Source organism: Grampus griseus, assembly GCF_964374135.1.
Source record: "Grampus griseus genome assembly, chromosome: Y".
Taxonomy (NCBI): domain Eukaryota; kingdom Metazoa; phylum Chordata; class Mammalia; order Artiodactyla; family Delphinidae; genus Grampus; species Grampus griseus.
In genome coordinates, this window is record NC_139016.1 from 5,325,434 (window position 1) to 5,342,598 (window position 17,165).

The 17,165-nt window shown below is 43.3% G+C and overlaps 1 protein-coding gene across 2 annotated transcripts in view; it reads right to left on the minus strand.

Annotated features, from left to right (window-relative positions):
- Nucleotides 1-5,111: 5,111 nt before the first annotated feature.
- Nucleotides 5,112-17,165, minus strand: part of LOC309817723 (patatin-like phospholipase domain-containing protein 4) — a 28,797-nt gene continuing 16,743 nt past the window's right edge. For both annotated transcript variants that reach the window (XM_082646992.1, XM_082646993.1), the window contains 3 exons: nucleotides 16,934-16,999; nucleotides 6,110-6,262; nucleotides 5,112-5,388 (listed from right to left, as the gene is read on the minus strand). In XM_082646992.1, the coding sequence (XP_082503118.1) occupies nucleotides 5,248-5,388; nucleotides 6,110-6,262; nucleotides 16,934-16,999 (360 nt within the window). In that variant the 3' untranslated portion in view covers nucleotides 5,112-5,247. The remainder of the gene's footprint in view (nucleotides 5,389-6,109; nucleotides 6,263-16,933; nucleotides 17,000-17,165) is intronic.

Consider the following 17,165-nt stretch of genomic DNA (forward strand, 5'->3'; position numbering starts at 1 on the left):
TGCCATATATGAAGGGTGATTTTTTTAATTAAACAAAGGCATTTTAAACACAAATTGAGAACCTCAGTGACACTGATGTTCTAAAATTTGGTTAGAATTGTGTTTTCAGACTCTAGCTCCTGACTTGTTAGCAGCTGTGAAATCATTTACATGTCATGACAATATTTTTTTAATAAAATGTGATAAAAAATATCAAAAAGAATTACACATAACGAGAGTACTGTCTTATGAAATTATTTTTAATTTTTTAATTTATGTATACATATGTGTGTGTAAAATATATGCATATAGGTATTGGATCACCATATAAAGTAGGGCACATTCAAGCAAGGTTGGACATTTACAGACTCCCCTGGTGGTGCAGCGGTTAAGAATCCGCCTGCCAATGCAGGGGACATGGGTTCAAGCCGTGGTCCGGGAAGATCCCACATACTGCAGAGCAACTAAGCCCATGTGCCAGAACTACTAAGCCTGCGCTCTAGAGCCCACGAGCCACAACTACTGAGCCCACGTACCACAACTACTGAAACCCGTGCTCTGCAACAAGAGAAGCCACCGCAATGAGAAGCCCGCACACCACAACGAAGAATAGCCCCCGCTCGCTGCAACTAGAGAAAGCCCCATACAGCGAGAAAGACCCAACGCAGCCTAAATTAATTAATTAATTTTAAAAAACCTTGTTTACAAAAAAAAAAAGAGAGGTTGGAAATCTCTGAAGAGAATGGTGTACCAAGCATCACAATATACGGGTGGTTTTAACGGGCAATCAAACAACCTTACTGTGTTTGGAAACAAGTTTTCAGATTGTGAAACCGGAAAACCCGTTCAGATTCAATCACGTGTTCAGTTCTCAGTGTGCTAGGCAGGGATTTGCAAAGCTGCTAATCTAACAACACACTTGATAGTGAAACATGAAGAATGATAGTAGAGCAGCCCATGCGATGTCCTTCAGCTTTAGTGTGTTAAAACTATCAGAGTCAAATGATGGCTCTCCTCGCACTGCATGTAAATTCCAATGAAGCATCACACCCCTCATTCGGAGACACATGGTGAGTCTCTGTCTCTGTAACTGACAACCTAACTGAAATCCTTTTGTGTTTACCAACCTCTTAATGCTTTCGGAAGACAGATATCCTACCGTAAAAGCCTGCTTCCTTTCACAGGGATTTTTAAACACAAGACATTATGCGAAAGATAATTTGCAAGGCTTCATCTACTTTTTCCCTAGTTGTTGAGGAGGAATGGTTGCATTTTAACTGTATCAACTATACTTGGGTAGCAAGTAGAAGACAGTGGCTCTGGCTATCTTAAAGTCAGAGAGAGGGAATTCCCTGGCGGTCCAGTGATGAGGTTCCCGCCCTTGCACTTTCACTGGATCAATCCCTGGTCAGGGAACTGAGTTCCCACAAGCCAGGTGGTTGCTGCCAGATAAATACAGTCACACAGAGAGTGCACTCAAAGGACATGAGCAGGAGGCTCCCACAGTCAGCAGTGATGGAGGCCCGGGCTTCTGAACAGTGCCAAGGCTTGACTGTCCTGCATCAGGTTGGCCGTCCCAGAGCACTGCTCCTGCCTTGCGCTGCAGGATACCCTCCTGTGGCTGTGTCACTGCTCCTCAGCTAAGTCTCACTCCGCTCACTCATTCTCCATCACGCACTCTCTCTGCTTCCACCCACACCTCTGGTGATCAGAGCCCGTCCTCCAGTGCAGTGACCCAAATGTTCAGTCCTGACTGATCTGTACTCTTGCTTCTGCCATAGACAGTCGCAGTAGTTTTCCACTAACTAGTCCACTAGTGATGGTAGTAGAGGGGATACCCAAGGGAATTACCTGGGTTTCATGGACATTCCTCCCTCTCCTCGTTGTACAGCAGCAAATCTACCTCCCTTTGAGCTACAGATGGCATGTCTGTGTCCCGCCGACAAAAAAACCATAGGTTGAAATCCTAACCCCTAAGGTGATGGTAACAGGAAGTGGGGCCTTTGGGAGGTGGTTAGATCACAAGGGTGGAGCCCTTATGAATGGGATTAGCGTCCTTAAGATAGGACCTGGAAAGCTTACTCACCCCTTCCACCATGTGAAGACAGTGAATCGGCCAGTGCCTTGATCTTGGACTTCCTAGGCTCTAGAACAGGGAGCAATGTCTGTGGTTTTCTGTTACAGCAGCCTGAATAGAGTAAGATGCCTTGCTAGGGATGATGACATCCTCCGTCTACTACCATTGCTTCTGTGCATCCCGTGCAAGGAGCCATGAGAAGTGGCAGCGAAATGCATCCCTTCCCTCGTCTGTGCTTCCAACAAACTACCTTTACCTTATTTCAAGATCAAGTTGGATATGCTATTATGAGTTGTGCAAGACTGCATATTCAGAGATGCTTTCTATATATAACAAGGAAAAGATTGAATCCTATTCTTGCCCCTCTTGAAGTCCGTCAAGAGAAAGGGATATTAAAAAAAAAAGAGAGAGAGAGCAGGAGAATTATCCCAAGGGGACGTATGTGAGGATGCATAACTATATGTATTAGCATTTAGTCAGCAAAGCTTTGAGTTGTGTCAATAGGGGCAAAAGTAAGTGCAGAGGTGAGCAATTACATGAATTCAGCCCACCTAAACTGTCAATCTGTGAACAATGATAATAACTACTTTTAATAGTACTATAATACAAAGTTATAATGAAATAATACTGTTACTCGTATATGATAGCAATTATTATTATTACTGAAGTTTATCCACTTTTCCTCATCTGCAGTAATTGCTTTTCCTCCCACTTCAAGTTATGTGGATAATTACTTCAAATTTCAGTTTTATTTTGCTATAGTGTAGACATAGCTCAGGCCAGAAAAACCTCAAAACCCCGAATTTCCCTAATCATTGGTTCCTCAACTGTAAAAGTAATGCCCTAGATCCAGAAACATTTCTATGACTTATATATATATATATATGTAATTATATGTATGTGTTTTATTCATCAGGAAAAAAAGCAGCATAAATGAAATGTGTCCATGTTAACTGCCCATGTCTGTTTAGAATCATAATTCAATGCTCAGAGCCTCACAGCTCTTTCTCTGCAAGCTTCTCATATGCACACACAATGCCCCATATTGGGAAACCAGAATGTAAGAGAGTTTTGTGGGGGGTTTTGTTTTTTTTGTTTTAAATATACTGCTTGGTCCTTTCGCACATTACTTAACTTCAAAACCAAATCTATTTTCTCTAATTGTCAGTAGAAGCAGTGGGTTACCATAGTTACAAAGTAGAGACTGTTACTGAAAAGAAGACTAATGAAATTTTAAATGACAGATTCAAAGATATTAGGAAATTACCCCAACAGGGAAACGGGCACTTATCAAGCTGCCAGTCCCAGTAATTACCGAGCAAACCTATCAGGAACCGGGTCAGAAAGTCTCTTCAGATGTTCCGTACACCAGTGCTACAGCGCTTTGAAGGGCTGGTCCCAATAACATGGGCACCCTGTCGTTAGCGCCCATTTCTGTTACTACAGCTGCATGAGGACGCTCCGTAGCCACCACGCAGCGTGGGCTGTGACAGGCCTCGGGTGAGGAGATGGCACAGCACACCTGGAGGACGCTGATGCTACAGATGAGGTGCTGTATTACGGGGCCACGTCTCCCAAGTGTTAGAAAGTTGCTGCCCTGCAGACCCATCTTCCCACCATCTTACAGGATTTTTCAAGGCAAGTACCATCCACTCACATGGTCAAAGACAGATGTAGAAGGTACGATATAGTTTTTAAAAGTCTAACATATGAAGGTTTGGTTTTGCTGGGGGAGGAATCGATAAGTAATTTACTGAAATAGCATACTAATAGATTATTCACATAAAATAACAGGTAAGGGGAAAATCTAGTGAATAAACAGATGGAAGAACGGAGAATCCATCCACTTCAAGTCACTTATGAGAACAACATATTAAGATTTAACTACATGTTTGCTAGAGTAGGAAAAAACACAGACCCCCAAGAAACATCACTACTCTCCGAGTCCTGGCATGACTCGTAAGAAAACAAGCAGTAGTTGGTGTTTCTGTGCTAAAAGTTGTGTATTTTGGGCAAGAACCATAAAATTGACTTAAAGATGGTTTCAAACGGTAAAAAGAGAAATGCAAAACAATTAAAGACATGCAATTAAACTGGTTTGTGTCTCACTGCTTCATAGTAATTAAGAGTTCATGCTTGGGAAAGCACCATAAAAACGAGTTAAGATTTAAGACGGGTGTACATGAGTCAGTGTAAACCTACACATGAGTCCTCAAGTGACAGGACAACTACTCAAAAAATGGAAGACCTGGGGTCGGTATAGCATGATTTAAAAATAATGAAGGAATGATGATTCTGGACTGAATTGTTATTTGCTAGGCTACTTGGTTGACTTGGCTCTTCGTGTCTAGTAGTATCTTATCCATTTAAGTTCTTAGAGTACCTATGTCTGGTACACAGAGTAATGACTGAACACTTGGTGAAGTATGGCCTTGAAGGAATAGGGAGAGAAAGACAGAGAAACCAGGACAGAGAAAGAGCTGGGGAGATAAGGACAGAGAATATTAAGGACAGGGAGGCGTCAGAAGAGCCTGACAATGACGTGAGCTGGCGAGCAGGTTTCCGGAGGGCGAGGGCTAAGGAAGACATACCTAATTTCAAACTCTGGGCTTCCGGTTACTCTCTGCTATTCACCTTTCTACCTCCACCCCAGGAACAACTGTACACACCTAGGAAAAGCAAGCCTTTGTTGCTCCACCCCTTGTTAAAGGCCTTTCGTGATGCTGGCTATTTCTCACATCCCTCCTGGCCCACCTGAGAGGGAGTGGGGTGCAGCCTGAGAACATGCTTCCTTCCATTCTGGAACCACAGGACACCGGTGTCTCCTGGAAACGCCCGTGCTTCACGTCTGAAGGGTGCTGCCACGTTATCCGTGCAGAGAATGTGTGCACCGCGAACCTCATTTCCAGCATTCCACGGTTTCCCCAGAGAACCCCTTACATTCCCAGCGGGCTTTCAAAGGATGTGGTGGTTCTCTTACAACGATTCCTTATCACCTGAGTGTAACCTTCTTAATGACGCTGCCAAATTCAACCAAAATGCCTCATTTCCTTGCACCAAGTAATGATTTAAAACTTACAAATATTACAAAAACTAATAACAAAACAGATAGAGAGTTATGATAGGCTTTTAAAAAAGGATTAGAGACCTCCATCAAGAACGGTCTGAAATGTGCTTTGCGTTGTAAAGTTTTAAGCGTTGTATTCAAACCAACTTTCTTTAAGTAAAAACTTGATGGCGTCATCAAAGCCACGACGATATAGTGATTCCATTATCGTCTCGCTTGGTGGGAAAAGGGCTTGGTGAAGCCTCACCAGGTTTGCCGTGGACAGCTAGGATAGAAAGACAAATGGAAGCTGGAGGATATTACGGTACAGGTAAATGGACATCATCTCTGTAACCGAAGCTTTCTTATCATAGATGCTATTAGCAATGTAAAAAAAAATCAGGAGGAAGAAAATGAAATTTAATAATTCACCCCCACCCATACACTGCATGAGGGTTTCTCAGCCTGGGGACCACTGACGTTTTGGGCCAGATGCTTCTTTGTGGTGGGGCCGTCCTGTGCACTGTAGGATGCTGAGTAGCCTTCCCGGGCTCCACCCACTAGATGCCAGCACACACCCCAGACGTGATGACCAAAACCGTCTCCAGACACTGCCAGTGTCTCCTGCATACGATATCACCTCCTGTTGAGAGCTATTCGACGAGATTAAGGGAATCTACATTTTTATGTAAGTTATTCTGTTAGGTCCTAAGTTTTTATCTTACCTACTTAATTCCTGCCATCTTTTAAAACAATTAAGTGATCTAATTTAAAAGTGCACTGAAATCCTGCCCAGTATACTGACCTGAAAAATAAGTGAAGAAATGGAAAATGTTTCACAAATAGACTGTTGATAGTAACAGGCATGTCCATATGCATGACACATGTAGATTATTTAAAATATTTATGCAATTTGTACATAAAACTGAGTTGCCAAAGTTCTGGAAGCATGTGGAAAGTTTTCGGAGATGAGGAGTCTGCAGTTATCAGTGAACATCATTACTCACCAGTATGTGCTGCTTGGCTATGGTCACATAGAAATCCAGCTGCCCTTCGTCCTGCGGGGAGATGTCCACTCTCCCGCTGAATGCTGAGACGGTCACTGTCCGGCCTACAGGCAGGAGGGGCAGGCTGTTGGTAAAGCATCCGTCTACCCATTTCTGTGGAAAGCACATGGCTCATCAGCACCTGTCGACAACATCCCTCCCACGTGAAGAAAACGAGCATGCATTTCCCCAAAAGGACTCTTTCCTTCTAACAAGGCATGCCTTGGGAACGCCCTTAACTTACGATTTATCAGGACCCGTCAGATTAGATTTGTTTTGGAAGCAAAGCAAATCTTTGTATGCATATCATTAACCCATATAATAAGAACCCTGAACGGAATCAGGAAGTCTCTCCAATTGTTTAAAAGCTTTAAGTAGATCATTTCACATAAGAAGTACCTAAATTTTTACTGATGACGGTGCTTGCATAAGAAGCCATGTGTAATTAGGCTGGGATTCATTATCTAATCAGAATGCAAAGCCAGGTTTACTCTGACACTGAGCAAACCGTCCCCAAAACAGGAGTTTGTGCTGCTGTGGCTTGTGGGATCTTAGTTCCCCGACTAGGGATGGAACCTGTGCCCCCCTGCAGTGGAAGCGCAGAGTCTTAACCACTGGACTGCCAGGGAAGTCCCAGGAGGTTCTACTTTTATCCTAAGAACTGGAAATCGGCATTTTCTGTAGCAAACTTAAAAATAAATAGAACCGCCAGAAATCCTTCCATTTCCAAAGCGGTTCCTGAGTATGTAACGTCTTCAAGCCTTGAAGAACTGGGGAGGAGAGGTGCTGTGTTAAACAGGAACATTACTCAGAAGAGATTCTGTGCGTTCAGACCCAAGCCTGAAGGAAAGGCATGGACAGAGCAGGTCAGAGAAGCTTCTAGAGGCTTGTGCAGAATTGTACACTGGGAAAGGATTGAAGAAACACAAAGATAATACTCCTTACGTTGTTTCAAGGCAAAAGAGTCTCCATCTTTCCTTGAGCCCACATGTTAACCGAATCCGCTCTAACAATAAATAAATAAGCAAACATGCAACACTGAAGTTCAAATGCTCCCAGCTGTATCTGAATTGGAAATACCCTGCAGGTGATGTGAGAAAAAAAAGGGGGGGCTGGAAAGTGTGGAGAATGCTGCACAGAAGAAGCTTTTGTGGAGAAAGCAAGAAGGTGGGCTGATGAGCAAGAAACCAGTTAGAATAAAGCATCCTGGGGCTTCCCTGGTGGCGCAGTGGTTAAGAATCCACCTGCTAATGCAGGGGACAGGGGTTTGATCCCTAGTCCAGGAAGATCCCACATGCCACGGAGCAACTAAGCCCATGCACCACAACTACTGAGCCCATGTGCCGCAACTACTGAAGCCCACGTGCTGCAACTACTGAAGCCCATGAGCTGCAACTACTGAGCCCGCGCACCACAACGAAGAGTAGCCCCTGCTCCCCGGAACTAGAGAAAGCCCACGCCCAGCAACGAAGATCCAACACAGCCAAAAATTTTAAAAATAAAAAAATAAAATAAAGCATCCTTAACTCAGTTAAAACTGTTCATTCCTCTTTTCTAACATGTCTTTTTTAAATCTTTCTTGTTTTGATTTCTAGAGCTGGTTACTAAATGATCAGTACAGCATAGTTTACAAAGGCCTCAGCCAGCCACCAACTCCCCGCAGAGGGAATAAAAGTAAGTAAATAAAAGGTGAAAATGTGTTGAAAATTTCTATTGAGGGAACTGCATTTTGGTGGAGCAGAAAACATAAATAGATTAGATTAAAATGAACCTGGCCTAGATAATTTGCTTATTGTCATTATTTTTAAAAGAACAAAACACATATAATTATGTTTATTATAGAGCACACATATTTGTTTGTGTATAATACGTGTATGTGGATATATGCATACATATATACACACGCACACGACTATACAAACACAGTCTAAAAAAGGGAGGTTTGTAGTGAGAAGGCCCCCAGATATCTGGTTCTGTGCCTTATTGACCTGGAGCTTTTTTTTCCTTCCCTGATTGCTTTGGGTGTAGACACCGATTTCTGGAATAGGATAGTACCTAGAGAGAGAACAAAAAGACACCTGCCAAAATTACCTTTCTTATCCTCAGTAGAACATCTCACCAATGATGTAAAAATTCATATAGGTTTCATCAAGGGAAATTAAAAATATGTACCAAGGGTCATATAACTTAACTGAGAGCTCACCTGATTTATTCAACTTAAGGAAAAGAAGGGCAGTCTGGCTCATTAAATTGCAAAGTGTTCTAATCTACCATAGGGCTAATGACTGAGGTTTCAGGGACATGAAAATCTTTTTTTCCAAGTTTCGTTTGCTCTTGTTAGCTTATTGTGATTGGATAAATGACTAGGGAAAACATACAGCTTATCCAATGACTTGATTCAGTCTTCAGCGTTACTGACTCCTCTGTCACCCTAACCCCACCAGCTCAGTTCTAAATGCAGAGTGCATCTTACTTCTGGCTCATGCTCTCCTGAGCTGTATCACTCCCAACAACCACACACACACACTCGGGCACTCAGATTCTAGCAAAACTGCTGGAAACGACGCCAACAGCAGCCAACATTCCTCCATGGAAATATACTGCATGTGGTACAGACGGTTTAAAATTCTGCATTTTATATACTCCTGGCCATGATTCTGACTGTTTGCAGTACATTCCTCCAGGTCAGTCCCCCATTCCCACCTCGTGGACAGCTCTCCATAAGCTGGGAATTACTGCCATGAGTCCTAGGATTCCAAAATTTTCCTCATGGGTCTTCCCAGGGTAGCGTTGCCCTGTGTTGGTTAGTTTCAGTACCTAGCACCATCATTCTCAAAGGAAAGGGAATGCCCAAAGACGTTAAAAAAAAAAAAAAAAAAAAAATTCCCGGGCAAAACGTGTTTCAAAAATCAAACTCGCGGGCTTCCCTCGTGGCGCAGTGGTTGAGAGTCCGCCTCCGATGCAGGGGACGCAGGTTCATACCCCGGTCCTGGAAGATCCCACATGCCGCGGAGCGGCTGGGCCCGTGAGCCATGGCCGCTGAGCCTGCGTGTCCGGAGCCTGTGCTCCGCAACGGGAGGGGCCCCAACAGTGAGAGGCCCGCGTACCGCAAAAATAAATAAATAAATAAATAAATAAATAAATCAAACTTGCTTCTGTCCCCGCAGTTGTTGTCACTTGTCCTAATACCCTTGATTCCCATATTGTAAACGTGCTCCATGGTAAGGTCCACTGCCTAAGCCCAGAGACTTGTGAAGACACAACTGCTCAGTAGAGAAGAAAATCTCGTGCCCCATGGTGGGGTAGGGGGTCTAGTGTGACTGTCCTCTGAGGGTGACAGCACTGGAAACCAGAGCTAATGCAGTTATTCTAAAGGGTAATGGCACCTGTCACACCCAAGCCCGGCAGGGTATTCATCTGTCAGTACGTGTCAACCTCTGCCTTACACATGACATGTTATGGGTACATGCGAGGCTCACGAATTCCAGCAACTCTTGTTACATAATTAAAGAGGAAACTTTAAAACCTGAGGTGGGCACTTGAGCTGAAAGGGCTTATTTGTTCATCTAGCAAGTCTTTCCACAGCACCCAGTGTGTGCCTGGGTGTGCACTCCACACTGCGACATGCTCACGATAGAACCGCGATGCAGGGCTGAATTTGCTTCAAGTGTATTTTGCTCAAAAAGCAAGTAAAAAAAATACTTTTGTCAGAAAGACAAATACCATATGATATCACTTACATGTGGAACCTAAAATGTGACACAAATGAACTTACTTACAAAACAGAAACAGACTCACAGACCTAGAGAACAGACTTGTGGTTGCCAGGGGGAAGGAGGGTAGGGGAGGGAAGAACTGGGAGTTTGGGGTTAGCAGATGCAAACTAGTATATATAGAATGGATAAACAACAAGGTCCTACTGCAGAGCACAGGGAATTATATTCAATATCCTCTGATAAAGAGTAATGGAAAACAATATGAAAAAGAATGTATAGATGTGTATAACTGAGTCACTGTGCTGTGCAGCAGAAATTAAAGACAACATTGTACATCAACTATACTTCAATAAAATAAATTTTTAAAGTACTTTTTTTGGAAGACTGAATGAGACATTTATATCTATAATTATTATAAATACCATGGCACAGGGCCTAATGGTTTATTAAACAGCCTCTCATGTATCATTTAATTTGACCTTTACTATGACCCTGTTGGGTAGGAGGGTCATCCTAGTAGTATGTTCAGTTTCCTCATTTTACAGAAAAGGAAATTGATGCTGGCAGGGTTACTTGTTCTAGGTCAGGGGTTGGGCAACCACCTGCTTCGGGAAATGAAGTTTTATTGGCACCCAGCCATGACATTTCCCACTTCACAGAGCTTTCCCACAAAACAGCAAAGTTGAGGAGTTGTGCTGGTCCAGACAGTATGTTCCACAATGCAGAGAGTAGTTAGTATCTGATACTTTCAGAAAATATTTGCATGAAGTAAGTCAGAAAAAGAAAGATAATATGATACCGTTATGATCATATGATCATACCATATGATACCGTTCATATGTGGAATCTAAAATCTGACACAAATGAACTTATCTATGAAACAGAAACAGACACCCAGACACAGAGAAGAGACTTGTGATTGTCAAGGGGGAGCGCGGGAGGGAGGGGGTTGGGCTGGGAGTTCGGGGTTAGCAGATGCAAACTATTATGTATAGGATGGATGAACAACAAGGTCCTACTGTACAGCACAGGGAACTATATCCAACCTCCTGGGATAAAACAGAATGAAAAAGAATATGAAAAAAGAATGTCTCTGTGTATAACTGAGTCACTTTGCTGTACAGAAGAGATTGGCACAAGACTGTAAATCAACTTTACTTCAATTAAAAAAAAAAAAAGAAAATATTTGCCAGCCCTGCTGGAAAGCACGCTGGCAAAAGGGGTGGAGCTGGTCCATTCACTCCACACTCACTGTTCTTCCTCACACACTGTAAGACACAGTGGAGGCGGGGAAGACCAGAGCTGCTTCTGCAGGGCTGAGGGGAAGCGGACCAGGGGAAGCAGACCAGGGGAAGTGAAGGAGGTTTGAAAAAAAAAATTTTAGTTACAAACATACCTTGTTTGCTGTCATGATATAGAGAACAAACAGTCACGCCTACAGAAGGTTTTTGGGCATGACTCAAAACAGAGTGGGGAGAGGAGGGAGAGGGAGGAGGGGGAGAGGGGAGAGGAAGGAAGGGGGAGGGGGAGAGGGAGGAAGGGGGAGGGGGAGAGGGAGGAAGGGGGAGGGGAGAGGGAGGAAGGGGGAAGAGGAAAAGGGAGGAAGGAGGGAGGGGAGAGGGAGGGGTGGGAGGAGAGGAGGAAGGGGAGAGGTAGGAAGGGGGGGTAGAAAGGAAGGGGAGGGGGAAGAGGGAGGAAGGAGGGAGGGGTGAGAGGGAGGAAGGGGGAGGGGTGAGAGGGAGGAAGGGGGAGAGAGGAAGGGTGAAGGGGAGGGGGAGAAAGGGGAGAGGGAGGAAGGGAGAGGGGTGAGAGGGTGGAAGGGGGAGGGGAGAGGGCCAAAGGGGGAGGGGAAGAGGGAGGAAGAGGGGGAGGGGAGACGGAGGAAGGGGAGGGGTGAGAGGGTGGAAGGGGGAGGGGGGAGAGGGCCAAAGGGGGAGTGGGGAGAGGGAGGAAGGGGGAGGGACAAAGGGGGAGGGGGGATAGGGAAGAAGAGGGGAGGAGGAGAAGGGAGAGGGAGTGTGTTTATGTCAAATAGATACCCACCCCCCAGGACACAGGTCAGAATCTACCATTTGGGATGAAGAAACACAGGAGGGGACAAGAGACATAGGAGATTTTTTAATGAAAGGGTGACAGGTGAAAATAAATAAAATTTAAAAAATTAAAAACTGGTTGAGAAAACCTGCAGCACTGACTTGTACTAAATAATGATTGTTGGTAAATTGCCGACTTAAGTTTTGGATTTCTGAAGGTTGCTCAAAAATGGTGATTCTATATACCCAACTTTCAGAAAACTCTAGCAGTTGAAATTCTACAAGTGCTATTTATTAATAGAAGACGTTCCCTGGAAAACTAACCTATTTTTTCAAAAATCAAATAGACATGCAGAATTTAAAAAGCCGATGAAAAATAAGAGCTTCTATTTCAGCATAGCTGTAAATTGATAACCAGAGTTCCATGAAGCCAAATCTAGCTGGTCGCCCAGCCAGCCACCGCCGTGCGCTGTGACAGTGACTGAGATCGGTATCCTCGTGACATGTCTAAATCATGAAGAAACAGAAGCCAAAGGACTGTAATAATAATTGTATATAAACACACAGTAACAGAGCATTCTACAATTCTCTCCCACAGATATGCCAATAACGAAAAGATTAATAATTCATAACCCATGCAAAAGGCTCAATGACTAGAATACCATGATAAATACTCTCTATACAATACACTGTTAAAATAGTGCTTGAAATCTAACTCAGAGCAAAAAACTAACCTATAGCTCTTCTTGTGATTTGCATCACAGTTCCAGAGATTAAAATATCAAAACAACAATAAAATAGTCACTTGCCAACACTAATGCTATGTCTTAAAATGAAACAAAAAAAACAAACAAAAAAACACGGATCAGGGATCTCCCTGGTGGTCCAGTGGGTAAGACTCCGATCTCCCAATGCAGGGTGCCCGGGTTTGATCCCTGGTCGGGGAACTAGATCCCACATGCCGCAACTAAGAGTTCGCATGCTGCAACTAAAAAGATTCCACGTGCTGCAACTAAGACCCGGCAAAGCCTAAATAAATAAATATTAAAAAGCAAAAACAAAAACTGATCAGTTAAGACCTCCTCTTGAAAATCCTTATTCTTGTTCCACATTGATGACCAGAACCTGTGAAAATGTGCTCTGAAAGTAGGCACATTCCCACAGCTTATTCAATCACTGGAAAGAGGCCATGTACACTGAAGGAAAATCCACTGGTAAAAATGATAAGATTGAAGTTCAATTTATTTCCATTTATTCAATTGTTAATGAATATCCAGTATAAGTACGGTGCTAAAAACAGTCTCCTAAGATAAAGCCAGAGAAAGCTACAAAAACTTTTTTGAAAATTAGGAAAACCAGGAACTTCCCTGGTGGCGCAGTGGTTAAGAATCCGCCTGCCAATGCAGGGGACACAGGTTCGAGCCCTGGTCCAGGAAGATCCCACATGCCGCGGAGCAACAAAGCCCGTGCGGCACAACTACTGAGCCAGCCCACCACAACTACTGAAGCCCACGTGCCTAGACCCCGTGCTCCGCAACAAGAAAAGCCACTGCAATGAGAAGCCCGCGCACCGCAACGAAGAGTAGCCCCCGTTCTCGGCAAGTAGAGAAAGCCCACTCGCGGCAACGAAGACCCAACACAGCCAAAAATAAATAAATAAAATTTTAAAATTAATTAATTAATTTTAAAAATTCAAAAAATAAAAAATTAGGAAAACCAAGCCGTTTTCCAAGATGTTGTACCACTTCAAACAACTGGTAGACAGTTTAGGAAGGAATCATGCTGTTATTTGCTGTGGCTTAAGTCAGTCTTAAATCTTATGAAGGTATGAAACTTCTACGTGATTAATAAAAGATTTTTTGCAATAAAAATATCAGGTCCACAAATAAGTATTAGTACAACCCAGTATGTTCCATAGCTAAGTGACACCAGACGTGGAGATGAGTGGTCAGCGGGTTGAACAGGAGCTGCATGCAGAAGCAGCGCAGGACACCTGTGGTTCTGCCTCAAACCCAAGTGATGCTGAGCTCTCTCTGCCCCCCTGCTGCTGCAACCTCCATCGCTTCAGAAAAACCACCAAGGCCAACCAGCAAATCAAAACCTGACCTCCACAAGAGCATCAAGACCCAGAACAGGAGAAAGCGTGACACAAAGTTTTATGGAATTAGGAAAAGCTCACACCCACAGCAAAACACTGCATTTAAAGCAAAGTTCGCATTTCCCTGAAAATGGAGCGATTCTACAGACTAACCTGGTCTAGAAAGCGTATTCAGCTGGGGGAAGGCAGGGGCCTGACAGAGTCCATAGCAAGCACACAAGGGCGCTGGCAAGTCGCCACCGTGTGGCTGTAGACAGGAAGCAAGGTCTCTGAGGAGCACACTGTCAATCATCGTGTGCACGGGGGCCCCTCTTCCTGGACTTCATTAAACACCCAAGGTAAACCGAACGCTTTCTGGAGACATTAGATTCTATTCAACAAGTAATTATGACGTGCCAACTGTGCACAGATGTCAGTCATCAGCAAGGCCGTGTCCCGCCTCCCAAGGTCCCTTTTTTCTCACACCTCTAGGTGCTGCATTCCCTGTTTAATTGAGACTGCCCTTGTTCCATGTTCCCATCTAAGTATTCAATCACATAGCAGGAAATTCAGCTGAGAACACCTTACCCTTTAACTATTCCTAGGCTTCCGGTCATACACCTGGAGCAGTGGGGATGGGGCGGGACAGAAATAAAATAAGGGGGATGGTTTTTTAAAGGAATGACCAAAGCAAAGTAAAGCAAGAGACACAGCGCAGATGCAAACGTTAGAGATCATCCTGGGAAAGTTGCCCCCTTACTAAGCTTGGTGACCTCAGTGAAGTGAATGAATGTTTCTACAACTCAATTTCCTCATCTGTAAAATACGGGGGTAATAATCCCTACAGCACATGGGAGTGGACTCTAATGCATCCAATAGAAAGCAATAAAAACAGGAAGTTTTACTTTTCCGGGTAAAAGAAATACAGAAGGTGGCCTGGTAAGGTCCCCCTCCTCAAGTCACTCAGGGCCCAGGTCTTTCCATCTCATTATTTGACTCTATCTAGGGTGCGATCTGTGACCTCATGATTCATAACAGCTGCCAGAGCTCTGGTCATCGCATCTAAGTTCCAGGCAGCAGGAAGGAAAAAAAGGTACACAACCTCCCTTCCTGTAAGTCCCACAGTAATTCGGCCTACCTCTCACTGCCAGCACGTAAGGGGATGGCCACACCTAGCTGCAAGGGAAGGTGGAGAATGTGGCCTTTTAGCTACACGGTAACAGGCCCAGAAAAAAACTGGGTTTCTGTTACTAAGGAAGAAGAGGACAGTGTATGTTGGAAGAAACTAGGAGCCATTACCACCCATACCTCCTTCATAATACAGTGATTACTATTTAAACACAGGAAATGTTCAGCATCGTCTTAGAATATACTAGGCTTCTGGGACTCAGCTCTGTTCTAGCCTTGATTCCATCCCTCCTTTCCCCCCCATCTCCTTTCCATCACTTCCTTACTATACCTACATCCCACGTTCTCAGTCACCACCTCTTAATTTATCTATCACAACAGAAATTCTCTTGATTCTTGGATTCTGAATCCCCTTTTCATGATCATATACAATCTCATGAAACACCTGAGCATTTTGCATATTTTTTTCTACCATTTAGCCATTTCTGTCATGATTATATATTATCTACCATTTAGCCATTTCTGTCATGATTATATATTATCAAGCAATAGCATGAAGTAAAATCATTACATTTCAGATCATAAAATTAAAGTTCATAATCATAATGTAAAGTTGATTTTGATAGCATCTGTATTCGAAATTTATACGTAAAAACAAATGTTGATTTTTTTTACAGCTCTAAGAGAAAATGCTACTTAACTTACTTTAGAATCATTATGTAAAGGGGAAACCTCTCCAATTTTCAAATGACAGCAAAGATCATACTCCTTGGTAACTGAGTATCTGCTAGCTCTGAGAGGCAGTATCCAAAATGGAAACAAAACAAAACAAAACAACAACAGCAAAAAAACACCTGGGTTTCCATGAGCTTATGTTTATTTTATGCTGCTTTAAAAAATTCAATGTATATTATGTTTCTACTTGGTCACAAAGAGGGTTTTAGCCTACAACATGTAAGCCCATCACTGCAAATAACATACTGTATGCATACAGGTAATAAAGAGAGTCCAAGTTGGACCTGATGGTCCACTCTTAGGCTGTCCATCTACATGGCCTCATCCAGTTACTCAACCTCATCCTCACCTGCCCGTTTGAGACAACCGTCCCAGGGCAGACTGCTTTGGGCCAAGGATCCTATGACAAGCACAGAAAAGGGCGGGAATGACCAGGAAAACTCAGAGAAAGAAAATCACAAGGCCTGACAAGGTCAGAACACAGACAGACCCCCAATCACATTAGCTAAGAGATTTGCAAAAGTCAGTTCCTTGGTTGTAAGATCATGCATTCACTGAGCACAGGCCCTTCGCTGGGCCTTCAAAGTGAAAGAATGAATGACAGCTATTAAACACTTTTCCTGTACACATTTATGAATGAATACGTACATATCATGTATATATAACACAAATGGCATTAATCATCCATGAATATGTGCCTGAGCTTGAGTAGGTGTTAAGAGACAGTGTATTTGATGACAAAAAGTACGTATCTCTGGTGTGGGTTAAATAGATACTGCATTTGGTTCTGAGATGCGTATCTCCGGTTTATGTATTAAATAGCTACTGTGTTTGATCACACAACTTTTAACTCTGGTGTGTGTTGAATAGATACTGTGTCTGGTTATCAGTGTGTGTGTAAGTGTGCAGGCGATAGGGCACCACAGCACCTGCACTTGATTTTTTTTGTTTTTTCTGCTAAACAGAAACGAAACTATGGGGAAACAAGTCATACAAACGCAGTTGGAGCCACCAGAATAAGAGTACAATTGGATCTTTCGAAGGAAACATATGAACACGGGATTTACTGATCATCCGTCAGTTGTAAGCATCTTACCTGCCCTTTGTATTCCACTGGTTTTAGTCCTGCGTAAATGGGCACAAAGCTGCTGGCTAACAGGACCTAGACGGACAAAGAAACAGCTTGTGAAAGGAGGCAGTAACACTCCTACGATATATGTCATGTCCCCTACTATGAAATTAAAATCCCTTAAATGTACAAAAATTTACTATAACAATAAGTTCCATGTATTTCAAGGGCACAGTGGGACACACTTAAATAGAAGATA